The 17915-nt window shown below is 43.9% G+C and overlaps 1 protein-coding gene across 1 annotated transcript in view; it reads left to right on the top strand.

Annotated features, from left to right (window-relative positions):
- LOC310860049 (ralBP1-associated Eps domain-containing protein 2-like) overlaps positions 1-17915 on the top strand; it is a gene marked incomplete at both ends in the record, with an annotated part of 95780 nt that overhangs the window by 71674 nt on the left and 6191 nt on the right. The window contains 3 exon segments of the mRNA XM_083766810.1: positions 11749-11853; positions 13563-13654; positions 17182-17287. Coding sequence (XP_083622936.1) covers positions 11749-11853; positions 13563-13654; positions 17182-17287 — 303 coding nt within the window.

Below are 17915 nucleotides of genomic sequence, written 5' to 3'. Positions count from 1 at the left end.
CATAGTTCGTAGATGGGCCGATATATCCTGGCTATACGCTCTTGTTGTACGAAGACGTTCATTGATGGGGGAAAAAAACATAAAGGTGAAGAAACAGCGCCCCCTAAAGTCACAGATCACTGCTGAAATCTTAGAAGGGCAAATTCTGTACTTTGGGGTTTCCAGTTTCAAACGAGTTTCAAATGGTCATAGTGCAGTTTCATAATATGTAAAGAACTGAAGAATGACCATGGCCCCCTTGTATATTAAACCACTGTCCCCCGGTCACATATATGAAAAGATACAAAGGTTTCTGCCTGATAATTATGAAATTATATATCCGTCCATTTGGAGCGAACACTCGGATGTGATTTACAGTAGCAGCTTACAGTAAACGCTATTGCCAGCGCCCGATTGGTCGCCTGCTGTAAGGTAGGAAGCCTGGGAATGCTGCATTAATCCATTTTGGTCGGGAAACCCCTTTTGGTTGTTTTAAAAGCATTATTCTGTACTTTAGCTATTGAAAAATAGCAGATCTACAAGCTCGTGCCGCGCTACAAGCTTGTAGATCTGCTATTTTTTGAGAAATCGTGAAAATGTGGCGCAGATCTTTGAATATATGTTCTTTCAGCGAGAACGTTTTTTTGTTTTTACTCAAATCTTTGCTTCTGGGTGGGGGGGGGGTGGGGTGGGGGGTCCTTGGAACAACATATTTTCAGATGGGGGGGGGGGGTCGGTGGCCAATTACATTATATCTTTGGGGGTCCATGACATGCAAATGTTTGAGAACGACTGACATGGAGACATAGGGTTTTTTTTTCAGAAAACTGTCAGGATTTAGAAGGAATTTGTAGAATCGTTCCCAGGTCAAAATGGGTTAACCCATTCTGACCGGGCACCCATTTTGGTGTCGGCATCACGTCATGCTTTAGCTATTTAAAAATAGCAGATCTACAAGCTCATATCGCGCCACCGAGTGGCGCGATACGAGCTTGTAGGTCTGCTATTTTTTTTTTAATCGAAGAACGACTGACATTTTTTAGAATCTGATCTCAGGTCAGAATGGGTTCATCAGACCAGTGTGTGTCCGGCGGAAACCTCGTATGAATCTGATCTCAGGTCAGAATGGGTTAATCAATGATCACCTTTCATAAGTCGTCTGTCTCCCAGTAGACTGACTGACTGACTGTGTGATGTTGTTACTCAGCCTGCAGCAAAATGATGTGCTCAGACAAACATGTACACTATACAGTACAGTACAGTACAGTATGTCAGGGATAAGTATAAAGTATCATGTTATGTTGCTGTGTATATGCCAGGCATATACTGTACCATGATGTCATGTACAGTAGCTTTTGCCTTGACAAAAGCTAGTCTTCCCTGGGTCCGACACAGACAAACATTTAAAGGGATTGTGACATTAATTTTTTTTTGGAATTGTTCTTGTTTTTTTTTAGGTTTTCTAATCTCAATTGCACCCAAAAAACATGAACTTTTAACATTCAGTAGATTTTCTGTGATCTGGGGTTTTCTGGCTCAAACAGGTGCTCTGATTTGCCGGCAGTAAGTGACATCACTTACTGCAAATCCCATATATGTCAATGGGATTTGCCAGCAGATGTCACTGTTTTCACTGTGTTGCCTGTTTTCATTGTAGCTTAAAAGGCCCAAAAAAAACCCAAAGAAAACTTCAGACCACAGAAAAGCAACTGAATGTTCAAAGTTCAGGTTTTTTGGGTGTAATTGAGGTCATAAAACCTAAAAGAAAATAGAAAAATAAATGAAAATGAATGTCATAAAACCTTTAACATTTAACAAAGGCAATACTTACATACTTTGTTTGTTTACAAACACTAACTCAAAATAAAACATAGTAAAAAATAAAATAAGAAATAAAAATAACAGCAAAAATCACTTTCAACAAATTATTGAATTATTATTTGAATTATTATTTTTCCCAGGGTTACTACACAAGATGGTTTTCATAAGGTGTTCTTTTAACTCGATTTTAAAGATCCATTTTGAACGGGAACCCATTTTGGTGTTGGCATCATGTTATGCTTTAGCTATTGAAAAATAGCAGATCTACAAGCTCGTAGCGCGCCACAGAGTGGCGCGCTACGAGCGGCGCGCTACGAGCTTGTAGGTCTGCTATTTTTGAAAAATCGAAGAGCGACTGACATAGAAGACATTTTTTAGAATCTGATCTCAGGTCAGAATGGGTGGGTTCCAGTCTATGTCTATAACAGCAGCCAGCCAGCAGTGTTGTTGACCAGAGTACTCAAAAGGGCGACTGTGGCTCAGGAGGTAGAGCGGGTCGTCCAATGATCCGTGGGTCGGCGGTTCGAATCCCGGCTCCTCCTCCTGTCCACATGCATGTCGAAGTGTCCTTGGGCAAGACACTGAACCCCAGATTGCTCCCGATGTGCTGGTTGGTGCCTTGCATGGCTTCCGCCGCCATCGGTGTGTGAATGGGTGTGTGAATGGGTGAATGTGATGCACATGTGATGCACAATCTATGTAAAGCGCCTTGGATAAAGGCGCTATATAAATGCACCATTTACCATTTACAAACTGATGGTTTGGGGATAGAAACTCTAAACCAGGGGTGTCAAACTGGTGATCCGCGAGCCGCATGTGGCTCGCAACGTCGTCTGGGGGGAGGTTCTGCCTGCCTCAAGCTATTTTTTGAATAGCTAAATATAGGCTAATAAGTAAGGCTGCATGATATATCGAACATGTACCTTCATCAGAGTGGATAATATAAGTATAAATCAAGTTGAGCAAAGCCACTCTTCTCTGCCCCTCTCTCTAACAGACACAGTTAACGATCGCTTGTTAAGTGCCTCATGCCAGACAGACAATCAGATGAAATGAAGGCAGGTGTAGAGTAGAGTGTAGACTAGTGAACTGAACATGTTCTCTTTATATCAAGTACTTCATACCAGCCCCTTATGAAACTACTTCTCCCCAAATCCAAATGGATTTCATTGGGGGGGGGGGGGGGGGGGGGGGGGTGTGACTGGGTAACACTAGCCACTGCTGCTGAAACGTGATAGTGTGAAATAATCCTGCTGAAACGTGATAGGGTGAAATAATCCTGCTGAAACGTGATAGGGTGAAATAATCCCGTCTCAAAAAGAGAAAGTATTGACGTGAGGTTGTGGCAACACCATGCGGAGAAACCTCCTCCTGTCTGTCTGTCCACCTGTCTGTCTGTCTGTCTGTCCACCTGTCTGTCTGTCTGTCTGTCCACCTGTCTGTCCACCTGTCTGTCTGTCTGTCTGTCTGTCCACCTGTCTGTCTGTCTGTCTGTTTGTCTGTCTGTCTGTCTGTGTGTCTGTCCACCTGTCTGTCTGTCTGTCTGTCCACATGTGCTGACATCATCACATTATTGTGTCTCCTAATGCTACCTAACAGCGATACAGCATGGAATTGAGGACAGAATCTCATCCAAGGACAACAGAATATTCTTCAGTTCTTTTGGGGCTGAGACTCGAGGCTAAATCCCATCCAGTGGTGGTCCGTGGCCCAAGTGGCGAATAAATAATATGGGCCTGGTCTAAAGTAAAGGTCCACAGCGTCCCAAGATGTGTGGCGGCTAGCAGACAGACAGACAGACAGACAGGCAGGCAGGCAGGCAGACAGACAGACAGTATAGCCTGCATGCTGTCGCTTTCGCAGAGCTCATTTGACTGTAAAGTAGTGTAATTATCACAGCAGATAATATGATAAGTGGGGCCTTGAGACTCTTCCTGTTTCCGTCACACTTAAAGCTAATTGACACTCGCTGTGTGTAGAACGACATCTGTTGGAGATGATTTGCGATGTAGCTTTTATTTTATTTTGTTGTGTTAACCCATTTTGCGCGGGAACCCATTTTGGTGTTAGCATCATGTCGTGCTTTAGCTATCGAAAAATAGCAGACCTACAAGCTCATAGCGCACCACCGAGTGGCGCGCTACGAGCTTGTAGGTCTGCTATTTTTTAGAAAAATCGAAGAGCGGCTGACATATAAAGACATTTTTTAGAATCTGATCTCAGGTCAGAATGGGAAACTGTCAGGATGTAGAAGACATTTTTTTTAATCTGATCTCAGGTCAGAATGGAAAACTGTCAATGTGTAGAAGACATTTTTTTAGAATCTGATCTCAGGTCAGAATGGAAAACTGTCAGGATGTAGAAGACATTTTTAGAATCTGATCTCAGATCAGAATGAAAACTGTCAGGATGTAGAAGACATTTTTTAGAATCTGATCTCAGGTCAGAATGAAAAACTGTCAGGATGTAGAAGAATTTTTTTAGAATCTGATCTCAGGTCAGAATGGAAAACTGTCAGGATGTAGAAGACATTTTTTAGAATCTGATCTCAGGTCAGAATGAAAAACTGTCAGGATGTAGAAGACATTTTTTTAATCTGATCTCAGGTCAGAATGGGTTAAAAAGTTCAATCTCTGATTCGTGTCAGTTCTCATTCATTATTGCTTCATAGAGTGTTTGTTCAGTAACATGGGGGTGATGTAAAACAAACGGTGACGAAACAAATTATCACAATTATCTTCATTGTTAATGGCATTTAAGGATTGTGTTATAGGGACAAGATGACGTATATATTTTCCCTTCATGGTCAATGGTGTTTTTAAAACAAACATTACACCTGTATATAGGAGGGGCCCCTCAAACATTAAACAAACATTAAACCTGTTTATATAGGAGGGGCCCCTCAAACATTAAACAAACATTAAACCTGTTTATATAGGAGGGGCCCCTCAAACATTAAACAAACATTAAACCTGTATATAGGAGGGGCCCCTCAAACATTAAACAAACATTAAACCTGTTTATATAGGAGGGGCCCCTCAAACATTAAACAAACATTAAACCTGTTTATATAGGAGGGGCCCCTCAAACATTAAACAAACATTAAACCTGTTTATATAGGAGGGGCCCCTCAAACATTAAACAAACATTAAACCTGTTTATATAGGAGGGGCCCCTCAAACATTAAACAAACATTAAACCTGTATATAGGAGGGGCCCCTCAAACATTAAACAAACATTAAACCTGTTTATATAGGAGGGGCCCCTCAAACATTAAACAAACATTAAACCTGTTTATATAGGAGGGGCCCCTCAAACATTAAACAAACATTAAACCTGTTTATATAGGAGGGGCCCCTCAAACATTAAACAAACATTAAACCTGTTTATATAGGAGGGGCCCCTCAAACATTAAACAAACATTACACCTGTTTATATAGGAGGGGCCCCTCAAACATTAAACAAACATTAAACCTGTATATAGGAGGGGCCCCTCAAACATTAAACAAACATTAAACCTGTATATAGGAGGGGCCCCTCAAACATTAAACAAACATTAAACCTGTTTATATAGGAGGGGCCCCTCAAACATTAAACAAACATTAAACAAACATTAAACAAACATTAAACAAACATTAAACCTGTTTATATAGGAGGGGCCCCTCAAACATTAAACAAACATTAAACAAACATTAAACAAACATTAAACAAACATTAAACCTGTATATAGGAGGGGCCCCTCAAACATTAAACAAACATTAAACAAACATTAAACCTGTTTATATAGGAGGGGCCCCTCAAACATTAAACAAACATTAAACCTGTATATAGGAGGGGCCCCTCAAACATTAAACAAACATTAAACCTGTTTATATAGGAGGGGCCCCTCAAACATTAAACAAACATTAAACCTGTTTATATAGGAGGGGCCCCTCAAACATTAAACAAACATTAAACCTGTTTATATAGGAGGGGCCCCTCAAACATTAAACAAACATTAAACCTGTTTATATAGGAGGGGCCCCTCAAACATTAAACAAACATTAAACCTGTTTATATAGGAGGGGCCCCTCAAACATTAAACAAACATTAAACCTGTATATAGGAGGGGCCCCTCAAACATTAAACAAACATTAAACCTGTTTATATAGGAGGGGCCCCTCAAACATTAAACAAACATTAAACCTGTATATATAGGAGGGGCCCCTCAAAAATGTGACTTAACCCATTTTGGGCAGGAACCCCTTTTGGTGTTAGCATTGTGTTGTGCTTTAGCTATTGAAAAATAGCAGATCTACAAGATCGCTACGAGCTTGTAGATCTGCTAAAAAAAAATTAATCGAAGAACGACCGACACAGACACAGCTTTTTCAGAAAACTGTCAGGACGTAGAAGAACATCTTTAGAATCTGATCTCAGGTCAGAATGGCATTTGATTCAAAAGGCTCACGACTGGAAACCAAATCCAAATGAGCTGAAAGGTGGAAATGGCTGAATAAACACGTCACAGGTCGTCTGGTGTCACACGATCCTGCCGTTGAGCGCTGGGTATCGTGTTGGCGTGTTGTGAGTCATGCTCCGTGGCATGACGGAGAGGAGGGGTCATTATTTAGGCGTGTCACTGTGTCACCCCCCCCCCCCCCCCCCCCCCCCGGGACAGACCACATGATCACAGTCTTTTCTAGGCTCTCTGTAGGGGTCAAAGGTTATCCAAACACACTTTCCCAAGCAGGAAGCGGTCGTCTGGTCAACATTCACCCCTCCTGGGCGCTCCTGCGGTCCATTGTTGATTTTTAGTCGACTAAAACTTGAGACGGAAAATGTCCGTCGACTACCCTTTTTTTTTCACTGACGAAAACTACATGGAAACTAAGATATGACGACTAAAACTAAGACTAAATATATACTGACAATTTCGTCAACAAATAAAAAACTGGACTAAAATGTTAGGAAGGGACTATAGTGTATAGTCGACTAAATGGAAGCTATTCAAGAGACTAAGTCGAAATGTCCTGCCAAACATTTACATTGACCATTTAGTCACACAAATAATTGCGATATAACTATATTAAAATAATAATCGTAAAAGTGGAAGCTTGTGTTTTTTTTTTGTTTTTTTTTTATCCCACGATTTTGTAACCCATTTTTCACCCCTGTGTCAATCATCTAATGTGATCCTGGGCTCTACACACCCTCCACCAACCTAGTCCCCATATATGGGGGACAAGGGGAGAGCAACGGGCTTGAACTCGTGCTTCCTTCATGCCTGAGTGTCCAAGTTGCTCCTTTACACCTGACAGGGGGGAGTTTCCCTGGTTGGACGTAGCGCGTGGAAGGAACACGTTATTCCAACCAGTTCCTTTCCCCTCCATCAGGCGCCCCGGCTGGCCAGGGGGAGGCAGTTTAGTGACCAGGATTACTGCATGTTTTTGTGAGGGAACCTACCCTAGGGGACACGGGGAGAACATCTGAGGGAACCTACCCTAGGGGACACGGGGAGAACATGTGAGGGAACCTACCCTAGGGGACACGGGGAGAACATGTGAGGGAACCTACCCTAGGGGACACGGGGAGAACATGTGAGGGAACCTACCCTAGGGGACACGGGGAGAACATGTGAGGGTACCTACCCTAGGGGACACGGAGAGAACATGTGAGGGTACCTACCCTAGGGGACACGGGGAGAACATGTGAGGGTACCTACCCTAGGGGACACGGGGAGAACATGTGAGGGAACCTACCCTAGGGGACACGGGGAGAACATGTGAGGGAACCTACCCTAGGGGACACGGGGAGAACATGTGAGGGAACCTACCCTAGGGGACACGGGGAGAACATGTGAGGGTACCTACCCTAGGGGACACGGGGAGAACATGTGAGGGAACCTACCCTAGGGGACACGGGCTCAATTTCCCAGAAGCCCCTAGCAGCAGCCCTGCAGAGGATGACTTGATTTCCGGGTTTCGTCATCATAACGCGACGGCCTCGTCACCATGTCCGGGAACAAAGCAGACATGCGGTTTCTTTTTAATTATTAAAATACGGCGAATTAAACACATAAAACAAATGGCGGGTTTAGCGTTATTAAGCCAAAAGTCGATCGTTTGTTTAAACAATTTAAAGCCCTCAAAAACGTATGGCTTGTGTAATGTTGCGATCCGCCTGCCTGCCTCTAAACAGTGCCGCCTGGCTGTCAGCCTGTTGATTCAGTCAAATCACACAGACGGAACAGATCTCAGTCATATCGGCTATAACAGAACCCCTCCCATCGTCTTTCTCTCAGAGGGGGGGGGGGGGAGGAGGACCATTTTAAGTATAGCTATAAAACCTATTCCAGAGTCGAGGGGGGGGGGGGGGGGGCAGCGACGGAGAGTCCGAGAAGGCCCCGCGGCGTTACCTTTTGGTTTTTTAAGGTGTGTTTGGGGAACCGTTGAGTTGTAACGGTATCCATTCCATGTTTAACCCGTTCTGACCTGAGATCAGATGCTAAAAAAAAAAAAGTTTGAAAATGACAGTTTTTTTCTGAAAAAGCTGTTTTTCTATGTCAATCGTTTATTTAAAAAAAATAGCAGATCTACAAGCTCGTAGCGCGCCACTCGGTGGAGCTTGTAGATCTGCTATTTTTTTTTTAATATAGCTAAAGCATAACATAATGCTATATAACACCAAAAGGGTGTTCCCGTCCAAAATCGATTAACAGTATAATGTCCATAATATAATGCTGGACAGAAACAACATGACCCCTTGACTGTTATGTGCGTGCGAGTGTGTACTCCTTTGATTTATTGCAACGGCAGCGCCGTATACCTTCGCATGTTTCCAGGCATGCGCTCATATTTCATCCACTGGCGTGTTGAGATTTGGACTGGGTATGTATGTTTGTGGCTTTGCTGGTCGCCTTCATGACTCAGCAGAATATATGGTGTTCCATAGGCATGTGTGTGTGTGTGTGTGTGTGTGTGTGTGTGTGTGTGTGTGTGTGTGTGTGTGTGTGTGTGTGTGTGTGTGTGTGTGTGTGTGTGTGTGTGTGTGTGTGTGTGTGTGTGTGTGTGTGTGTGTGTGTGTGTGTGTGTGTGTGTGTGTGTGTGTGTGTTTTAACCATTAGTCCAGCGTGTTAGCCACGGCGCTAACGTATTGGAATGTTACAGGGCAGTAAACCTGCAAATGGGAATGGCCCTCGTAAAAAATAAAAAGGAATGTCTTGACCAATCAAAAACCATGGAATTAGCCGTGTCAGCTTGTTGTTGTCATATAGACGTTTTCTTTTCTTGTTGTTTGTTTGTTTGTTTTCGTGGAAAAACTAATGCTTGCAATAGAGCGTCGCGTATATTTTCCCTCATAGACTTTTCAGAAAGTATTTATTTAAAGACGTTTACGCCGCGGACAAAGACAACTCTTGTCGTGACAAATCATGACAACGAACACAATTCTTCGGGCTGAACAAATAATTTAGAAAGAAGAAGAAAACGGCTCGTTACAAGGCTTTTTTTTCTTTTCTTTGTAATTATTTGTTTGGTCCAAAATATTGTGTTTTTTGTCATGATTTGTCGCGACAAGAGTTGGCTTTGTCCGACGCTTATACGGTCTTTAAATAAATACGTTTTGAAATGTCTATGGGGAAAAATGCATTGGGCCTGGGCGTCGTCATGAAAGGGGGCGGGACTGGGCCTGGCGTCGTCATGAAAGGGGGCGGGACTGGGCCTGGCGTCGTCATGAAAGGGGGCGGGACTGGGCCTGGCGTCGTCATGAAAGGGGGCGGGACTGGGCCTGGCGTCGTCATGAAAGGGGGCGGGGCTGGGCCTGGGCGTCGTCATGAAAGGGGGCGGGACTGGGCCTGGGCGTCATCATGAAAGGGGGCGGGGCTGGGCCTGGCGTCGTCATGAAAGGGGGCGGGACTGCGACGCTCTATAGATTCAGAATCATGAATAACCCTATAGTTTCACACGTCACATTGACTATTTTAAGCATAATTAAAATGTGAAATCTTTGCCTTATATTTTTTATATATACATAGGTTTTAAATTATACCCCCAACGTTCAACCCCTGAATTTACCACCATCCAAAATGTATATAATCCATTTTTAACATGTTATTTGGATCATTAAAAAAAACCACGAACGTATACTAGTGCAATTAATTTTGGGTCAAATCTTGCAGGCAGCACTGTTTATAGAGGCAGGCAGGCAGGTCGCAACATTGCACAAGCGATACTTTTTTTTAACACTTTGAGGGCTTTAAATTGTTTAAACAAACGTTTTTAAAAAACGATGTTTTATGTGTTTAATTCGCCGTATTTTAATAATTAAAATGAAACCGCATGTCTGCTTTGTTCCCGGACATGGTGACGCGGCCGTCGCGTTATGATGACGAAACCCGGAAATCAAGTCAACCTCTGGGCTGCTGCTATAGGGGCTTCTGGGAAATTGAGCCCAATGCAAGTTCGTTTAGACTACAAGATGCTGTGGTTTCGTTTCACATTGTCATGGCCGCTGGTGCTTCATTGACTCGCCTATACTATAGAGCGGCGCAGTCCCTCCCCCTTTTAGAACAACGAACGGCCCAGGAAATGAAATGCAATGCATTCTGACCATAGGATTTTCTTTAAGTATTTATTTAAAGACGGTTACGCCGCGGACAAAGCCAACTCGGATCGTGACAAATCATGACAATGAACACAATGTTTTGGGGGGGCGATCAAATCATTAGAAAGAAGAAAATAAAGGCAGGAGACAACACTATTTGTTTTGTTTTTCTTCTTATAAATTATTTGATCGGCCCCCAAAACATTGTGTTCATTGTCATGATTTGTCACGATCCGAGTTGGCTTTGTCCGCGGCGTAACCGTCTTTAAATAAATACTTAAAGAAAATCCTATGGTCAGAATGCATTGCATTTCATTTCCTGGACCGTTCATTGTTCTATAGGGAGCTGGCTTCCTGGTATCTTCAGGTGTCGTGTTCCATAGCTTCAGGGCTTCATTGATGAAGGCTGTATAGTGTCACGATCTGATTGGGAATCTCCCAAAACACCAGCTGCACAGGCAGGCACGTGCACACATAGACCTCAAAGGGGGGCTTCAGCCCCTAGCTGCCCTTTTACCCGTCTGTAAAACAACTGCCCTTTTACCCCGTCTGTAAAACAACTGCCCTTTTACCCGTCTGTAAAACAACTGCCCTTTTACCCCGTCTGTAAAACAACTGCCCTTTTTTCACCCGTCTGTAAAACAACTGCCCTTTTACCCGTCTGTAAAACAACTGCCCTTTTACCCGTCTGTAAAACAACTGCCCTTTTACCCGTCTGTAAAACAACTGCCCTTTTACCCGTCTGTAAAACAACTGCCCTTTTTACCCGTCTGTAAAACAACTGCCCTTTTACCCCGTCTGTAAAACATCTGCCCTTTCACCCGTCTGTAAAACAACTGCCCTTTTACCCGTCTGTAAAACAACTGCCCTTTCACCCGTCTGTAAAACAACTGCCCTTTTTACCCGTCTGTAAAACAACTGCCCTTTTACCCGTCTGTAAAACAACTGCCCTTTTTACCCGTCTGTAAAACATCTGCCCTTTCACCCGTCTGTAAAACAACTGCCCTTTTACCCGTCTGTAAAACAACTGCCCTTTCACCAGTCTGTAAAACAACTGCCCTTTTACCCGTCTGTAAAACAACTTCCCTTTTACCCGTCTGTAAAACAACTGCCCTTTTACCCGTATGTAAAACAACTGTCCTTTTACCCGTCTGTAAAACAACTGCCCTTTTACCCGTCTGTACAACAACTGCCCTTTTACCCGTCTGTAAAACAACTGCCCTTTTACCCCGTCTGTAAAACAACTGCCCTTTTACCCGTCTGTAAAACAACTGCCCTTTTACCCGTCTGTAAAACAACTGCCCCTTTTACCCTTTTTTGTGATGTGTGTTTTCAGCACGTCCGTGTTGTGATGTCTGTTTTCAGGACGAGAGAGCCGCTAAGCCTCAGGAGAAGAGTCCGCTGCGCAGGGGGGCGGGGCCAAGCACAGAGGACCTGACCACTGGGACCGCCCCTCCTCCTCCACTACAGGTCAGAGCGCCGAGACCTCGACACCGTGTCCAATGGGAGCCGAATGGACCTGAAACTCTGAGGCCCCTTTTCCACCGGTTGGTTCCCAGTGGGAACCGGTTCAGTTCTTTTCCACCGGTTGGTTCCCAATGGGAACCGGTTCAGTTCTTCTTGGTTCTTATAGTCCATGTGCCATTTACTTTGTATTGTTCCTATGAATAATTTAATATAGGTCTAGTTTTTCACACCGGTTTTGGAGCTCTGGCTCATGGACTAAGAACCAAAAATAACTGAACCGGTTCCCACTGGGAACCAACCGGTGGAAAAGAACTGAACCGGTTCCCACTGGGAACCAACCGGTGGAAAAGAACTGAACCGGTTCCCACTGGGAACCAACCGGTGGAAAAGAACTGAACCGGTTCCCATTGGGAACCAACCGGTGGAAAATAACTGAACCGGTTCCCATTGGGAACCAACCGGTGGAAAAGAACTGAAACTGTTCCCACTGGGAACCAACCGGTGGAAAAGGGGGGTCTGAGAGTGTCCAAATGCCTCACGGGTCCATTTGGTTGCTTTTGTACACTCAGAGTAAACCTAAATTCATACTGTGCAACTTTTTCTTTTCGAAAAGTACTGTTGATATTATCTTTCACCTCCATGTTTTTTCTTTGCACAATAACCATTCCACACACATCCAATGTGTGCGTATGTTTTCTTTTTTTACTAATTCTCTAAACACCATGTTTAACCCATTCTGGCGTTAGCATCATGTCATGCTTTAGCTATTGAAAAATAGCAGACCTACAAGCTCATAGCGCGCCACCGAGTGGCGCGCTATGAGCTTGTAGGTCTGCTATTTTTGAAAAATCAAAGAACGACTGACATTTTTAGAATCTGATCTCAGGTCAGAATGGGGTTAATCAGACCAGTGTGTGCCCCAGTGGAAACCTCGTATGAATCTGATCTCAGGTCAGAATGGGTTAGTGTCTGCTCCCAACACGGGCACCATTTCTGACAATCTCGTTGCTTTCCAAATTATTTCCACGCTTAATTTGTTTTGGAGCGGAAACTGTTAACTGAATTCTGGGAATGGCAGAACGATTCTAACGGACCATAGACAGACATTTTTATTTTTATAATAATAAAGTTACACAGTATAACTTTGACACAGCGTGTGCATGGCCTGTGTATAGGTCAAGGCCGTGTGCTGTTTTGTTTTTTGAGTGGTGCAACCACTCCCATAGACAGCTATGTGTGTCCCTGACTGAGTGGTGCAACCACTCCCATAGACAGCTATGTGTGTCCCTGACTGAGTGGTGCAACCCCTCCTATAGACAGCTATGTGTGTCCCTGACTGAGTGGTACAACCCCTCCTATAGACAGCTATGTGTGTCCCTGACTGAGTGGTGCAACCCCTCCTATAGACAGCTATGTGTGTCCCTGACTGAGTGGTACAACCCCTCCTATAGACAGCTTTGTGTGTCCCTGACTGTGTCCGAGCACGGAAATAGTGTTATAGCGTTTGTTCACCACCAAATGGCACTGTTGCACAGCCTAACACACAGGCCAGGGAGGAGGGCTTGTACAGTACAGTACAGTACAGTACAGTACAGTACAGTACAGTACAGTACAGTACAGTACAGTACAGTACAGTACAGTACAGTACAGTACAGTACAGTACAGTACAGTACAGTACAGTACAGTGTGTTTCTCTGCAGGACGTCCCTCAGAAGCCTCTTCGCAGGAAGTACCGCGCAGACAGTCTGGAGACCACGCCCACTCTGAACACGCCCTTCAACCTCCCCGCCAAGCCCGCCCAGAAGTCAGTCCCCATTCTAACACACACACACACACACGCACGCACGCACGCACGCACACGCACACGCACAGGCACACACACACGCACGCACGCACACGCACACACACATTCTTTGACTTTGGACAGAGTTAAATCGCATTCTGACGCCGAGACGCTGAGAGTGTGCAAATGGATCCTGGGTCCATTTGGTTCCATTAGAGTATACACTCTCCAAGCTCATAGCGCACCACCGAGTGGTCCGCTACGAGCTTGTAGATCTGCTATTTTTGGAAAAATGTGGCGCAAATCATTGAATATATATTTCAGAGCGAATGCTTTGTCCATATTTCTTTACAGTCTATGCTTTACACACAAAGAAAAATAACAATCCCAAAAAGTGGGACCTATCATGGCAACACTCTTCTTCTGAACGGGAACCCATTTTGGTATTAGCATCATGTTGTGCTTTAGCTATTGAAAAATAGCAGATCTACAAGCTCATAGCGCGCTACGAGCTTGTAGGTCTGCTATTTTTTGAAAAATCGAAGAACGACTGACATTTTTTTTAATCTGATCTCAGGTCAGAATGGGTTCATCAGACCAGTGTGTTGTCCAGTGGAAACCTCTTATGAATCTGATCTCAGGTCAGAATGGGATAACTGTGGTGACAGCTAAATGATAGTCCTGCTGAGCTATGGGAGGAGGCCTCCACCATTGGCCCTCATGTGCTGTGAACCCGTCCCATAGGGGGAGGGGAGCAGTGTTGTTTTCGTCGACTAAAACTAAGACGAAAAATGTTCGTCGACTACCTATTTTCACTGACAAAAACAAATGGAAACTAAATGAAAACTAAGCCACGATGACTAAAACTAAGACTAAATATACTGACAATTTCGTTGACAAATAAAAACTAGACTAAAATGTTAGGAAGGGACTAGTGGACAAGAGATCCAGTATAAGTCATTTTACACTTGGTTGCATACTGAAAATAGCCTAATAGGCTATTTGCAGCAAGTATAAAATCTGCCATTAAGATGGCATCAAGGCCCGCCAAAACACATTTCAGTCGACTAAATCACCTTTAGATTTAGTCGACTAAAATCGCATGACATTTAGTCGACTAAAGCTAGACTAAACACTAATACATTCCAGGTGACTAAAATGTGACTAAAACTAAGTGAAAACTATTCAAGAGACTATGACTAAAACTAAAATAGAAATGTGCTGCCAAAAACAACACTGGAGGGGAGGGGGGGGAGGGGGGGCCTCCACCATTGGCCCTGTGCTGTGAACCCGTCCCATAGGGGGGAGGGGAGGGGGGGGCATCAGAGCGTGAGCAGGTCCTCTGGACTATGGGCTCCTCTTTGATCCCTGCTTTGTTTACAGGCTGAAACGTTCAACACCTTTTGACCTCTGCGTTTGGCCCCATTTCTACTGTAACTGTACCTGAACTGTTTGGCCCCATTTCTACTGTAACTGTACCTGAACTGTTTGGCCCCATTTCTACTGTAACTGTACCTGAACTGTTTGGCCCCATTTCTACTGTAACTGTACCTGAACTGTTTGGCCCCATTTCTACTGTAACTGTACCTGGACTGTACTGTATACTGTTGACACAGAGTGATGGAGAGAACGGGAAACACTGTGAGATTATTTCGTTTTTATAAAATATGGATTTGTACGGTATATAGTGTCTATATTAGTGTTTGTCTTAACCCATTCTGACCTGAGATCAGATTCAAAAAATGTCTTCTACATCCTGACAGTCTTCTGAAAAAGCTATGTTTCTATGTCAGTCGATTTTTCTAAAAATAGCAGACCTACAAGCTCGTATCGCGCCACTCGGTGGTGCGCTATGAGCTTGTAGATCTGCTATTTTTCAATAGCTAAAGCATAACATGATGCTATAACACCAAAAGGGGTTCCCGCCCACTTCCCCCAAGGAAGTATTCATCGCTGTTTGTCTGGCAAAGTCCTCGCAATACTGCATCTCCATATTTCAACTTCATGAATTGTATTTTCCGTCATGCCCTCGAATGCCCTGCTTTGAGTCGTACAAGACTGTCAAGCAAAGGCAGTGAAAATAGTCTTGTTTCCTTTTTTCACTATTTCTGAACATTTCGGTTCAAATTCCTGAATAACAGTCTTGGGACGTACAAGGTTCCCCCTCCCTCGACATCGACCATATATAGTACAGTCAGTGTATCCGGACAGCTCGCCACTGGCACCTCATCAAAGAAATATTTAAAGGTGCAGTGAAATGAAAAAGACGTTTTTCACACTTTTAGACCATATCCGTGGTCATTATATGGGCATACCTAACAATGGATGCCAAAAAAAATTGAAAATTCTCATTTATGTGTGTTTTTATATCAAAGGTCCATAAAAACGATTGCATTATTTATTTATTAAAACGAAAACGTGCTGCGTGATGACGTGTAGAGATACACATCGATAAAAGCCAATAACAATGAAGCTCACCCATTTAATTTCCCATATTTGCGCGTCCGTCCATCACAGCTTTCCAGATAACATCCAGACAGTGTATTACTCGCTTTCAACTCAATCATCACGCTAGAATATGTATCTGAAAACATTATATGGAAGAAATAAGCCACATAACAGTAAACTGGTTGTGCTGGCCGACCATATGATTTATAAACAAACACCACGCTGTTGCGCCTAGCATAGCTACCGTCCCTAGCTACCGTCCCATCGCCTGAAGGGATGCGACGCTCTGATTGGTTCAGAAACTTCAGACCGGTGTTTCATGTTGAAACACCATTTTCATGTTGTTCACCATTTCCGTTTCACTGCGCCTTTAAGCGTCACATAAAGTTCACGGGCATAAGAGCATACATTATAGACAACTGGGAGGGTAGTGCCAACGACCGTGGGCAGACTGGGCACCACCAAATCAACTAACCGTTTCAGTTCATACGACGTATGAGGCCGTCATAAGGATTCCGAAAAATTTGTGCCATCGACGTGTGAGGACGTCCTAGCGACGTCCTAGTGACACGGGGCGAGATAAGAATATTCAGAATTTTTCCTATTTTCTTTTTTTGGGGCATTTTGCTTTTCGCTTTCCGTACGCTAAAGCGCTGTGCAATTATTAGCTTGTCGTTGACTCCCATGTTAGCGCGGCGGAAAGAATGACTCGTCTCTCCTAATCCAGGGCGCTCTCCGTGGTGATGAACGGATCGATAATATGCTGGCGCTTCATTTCTGCTCCTCATCCGTCTCTCTCCCGCAAAATATGAACGCTTTTTGGAGCGTAATTTTTTTTAATTAAGATGATCGGGGATGTGAGGTCTCTTTGTAAAGTCAACTTTTTTTAGGAAAGTGTTTCCGGTTCATGGCCGGAGCTTCTATTTTGATGCACTTCCGGCACTAAATGTGTTCTAATGATTCCCGAGCGCGGCGCACGCTGCATGTGGCTCACCGCTCCAAGAGAGAGATGGCTGAAATGTGGAGAACACATTTCACTGTGGTAACGTGTGTGACATCATATTAGGATCTATTTTTTATTATACTTTCTTTCTTGGCAGGCTGCTGTCCAGACAGAAGAGGGAGATCCAACTGGCCATCCGTAAGAACAAGGAGACCAACGCCGTGCTGACCAGACTGAACAGTGAGCTACAGCAACAGCTGAAGGTCTGTCTGTCTGTCTGTCTGTCTGTCTGCCTGTCTGTCTGTCTGTCTGTCTGTCTGTCTGTCTGTCTGTCTGTCTGTCTGTCTGTTGTTTTAGCTTCAGGGGGTTTCGTGTCAATGTAGAGAGAGAGAGAGAGAGAGAGAGATTATTTATAGAGCACCTTTCACAGACAATTACAGTCACAAAGTGCTTTAACAACAATAAAATTAAAACAAGTCAATAGTCAATAAAACAAGTTAAGAACTAAATCACTAATAAAGTAAGACAAAATAGAAAAAGTAGAGTAAAACATGAAGCAATCAACATTTAACCAGGCCGGCTATGGAAAGGCCTGTTTAAAAAGGTGAGTTTTCAACAGTCCACAGTTCTTAAGGTGGAGTGGGAGCTCATTCCATAGCCTAGGCCTATAGGGGCAAGAGAGAGAGAGAGTCTGCCCCACACTGAACCTCACAGAGAGAGAGAGAGAGTCTGCCCCACACTGAACCTCACAGAGAGAGAGAGAGAGAGTCTGCCCCACACTGAACCTCACAGAGAGAGAGAGAGAGTCTGCCCCACACTGAACCTCACAGAGAGAGAGAGAGAGAGAGAGAGAGAGAGTCTGCCCCACACTGAACCTCACAGAGAGAGAGA

This window comes from Protomyctophum parallelum (assembly GCF_964188405.1).
Source record: "Protomyctophum parallelum genome assembly, chromosome: 6".
Classification (NCBI taxonomy): Eukaryota; Metazoa; Chordata; class Actinopteri; order Myctophiformes; family Myctophidae; genus Protomyctophum; species Protomyctophum parallelum.
Note: the sequence above shows the minus strand (reverse complement) of the source record. Positions and strands in the feature narration are given on the sequence as shown.